Source organism: Trichinella spiralis, assembly GCF_000181795.1.
Source record: "Trichinella spiralis strain ISS 195 chromosome Unknown Scfld5782, whole genome shotgun sequence".
Lineage (NCBI taxonomy): Eukaryota > Metazoa > Nematoda > Enoplea > Trichinellida > Trichinellidae > Trichinella > Trichinella spiralis.
Window position 1 is genome coordinate 1 of NW_003532721.1, and position 1,779 is coordinate 1,779.

The following is a 1,779-nucleotide window of genomic DNA, read 5'->3' on the forward strand; positions in this document are numbered from 1 at the left end:
AATAACAGTCAGGGCATTAATGTGGGCCCATTGCCACCGCATACTACGATGATAACTACAGAGAAGCAATTCACAAAACAACCGGTCTAAAATCTACTGAGCAGAAGGGTGTTGGCCAGTGTGAGCAAGAGATTTCATCGCACCATTTTCAACAAAATGTACATTCAAATCGCTGCCTTTCAACGTGGCAACTTCGGCGACGGTCTGCTTGCAGATCGGGTTGGCATCACTTACTAAATGGAAGATTGACCAATTCAAAAATTCACGGAAGAACTGCCTAACTGTTCTATTGTCCAAGCACAAACGATAACTGAGTCAAAATTGACAAATTAAATCAAAAACAAAACATTTCATCTTTTTTCGATCACACTACCTAGGAGTTTTGTAATCTCGCCAATGTTGACCCTTCTCGACATCCGAAAAGCATCATGGACAAAATTAACAAAATGAATAATAAAACCGCACTCGGTATGACTACAAAAAATATCCAATCTTGAAAATATGATCTTCCTAAACGGTTCGTGCTCGTAGGTCTGTATCGAACGTTGTCTGAAGAGGTGATGTACTCATGCATTGTATCATTGGTCCAAGCCGCGCCGAAGAGTTCGTTGTGACCAATCAGCACCCTGGAATTGGTTCCATTTTTTGTCAAGCTTAAAGGTTGTTCATGCAAACGCAATCGGCACCAATCAATCTGCAATTGCATTATTCAACATTCATACTACTACTGAATTCGTATATTAAAAATTTAAGAAAAGTTAAATACTTGAAACCGAGGTGCAAAAACGGGATTCAAAGAAACAATCTCATTGCGCTTGCAAGCGGCAGGATTTGCTTGCAATTCTTTCATCAAATTCAAAACATTCTTCTGAAAACCGCCTGGCGCACCCATGGTCACTACAGTTCCATCATGTTTGTCAGCAAGAGCTTTATTAACTGCAAATTTTGGTATAGACAATTTCAAGATTGTTGTGTGCTCTTTCAGTGAAGGAAAAGCTTTCATAACCAAGCTTTGCAAAAGCCTGAGAATGTTCTCATCGGCAAAAAATTGCCAAACATTATGATTCAATATCCACAGTTCAGCAGTCTCTACTCGATCATCTTTCGCATAAACTATAACATACATAATAATTAAAGAATTTCATTAAAATTCCATTACAAAGCCCTGCAGCTTTTCAAATAATCACAAAAAATGTTGTCCAATTGTTTAAAATTTATATCTTTCTCTTCCACAATTTTTGAAAGCATGCCAAACATTTCGTAGCATTAATTAAATTGCTCTTCGTCAGTGTGAAGAAAAACATGACAGCTGCTTTATTTAAACAAATGAGTGCAATAACTTATAGTCCAAAAGAATTAAAGCAGATTGAATAAAAATATGCTGAACATGCACATGAAAGTCAACTTTCTATTCATAAATAAATAAATAAATAAGATTTATTAGCCATTTAATATAACATTCAGCATTGAATTCCATTTTTTTATCATTTATCTGAAGTTTGTTTTAAGATAAATTTTCATAAATTGCAAATTTACCCGGATAAACAAATCATAACGCCTGATAAACCAAGTAAAATGATTAGTGGTAAGGATTCACTGTCAATTAATTCTGTAAATGAAAAAATAGTGAATGTTGAACAGAAAACTGATTTAATAATAAGAGTGACTTTCACAGCTAGAAAAAAAAAATCAGAATCTTTGGACTTTAAGTAAAAACTGCATTTCTCATTTGTCACATTTATCAAATTGATAACCACTCGAGTGAATGCCCAAATTATA

General features: G+C 34.7%; 1 protein-coding gene across 1 annotated transcript; it reads right to left on the reverse strand.

Annotated features, from left to right (window-relative positions):
• Positions 1–373: 373 nt before the first annotated feature.
• Positions 374–1,477, reverse strand: Tsp_15211 (hypothetical protein). The gene is made up of 3 exons (XM_003366584.1): positions 1,459–1,477; positions 767–1,113; positions 374–694 (listed from the first exon to the last, which is right to left on the reverse strand). The coding sequence occupies exons 1-3, from the start codon at positions 1,475–1,477 to the stop codon at positions 374–376; spliced, it is 687 nt and encodes a 228-aa protein (XP_003366632.1).
• Between the last annotated feature and the right edge of the window lie 302 nt (positions 1,478–1,779).

What these genes read in the sequence shown, in the direction of transcription:
- Tsp_15211 (XM_003366584.1), bottom strand. An exon ending in TTTTTGCACCTCGGTTTCAA is followed by an intron (nt 695 to 766) that starts GTATTTAACTTT and finishes ATGCAATTGCAG; the next exon opens with ATTGATTGGTGCCGATTGCG.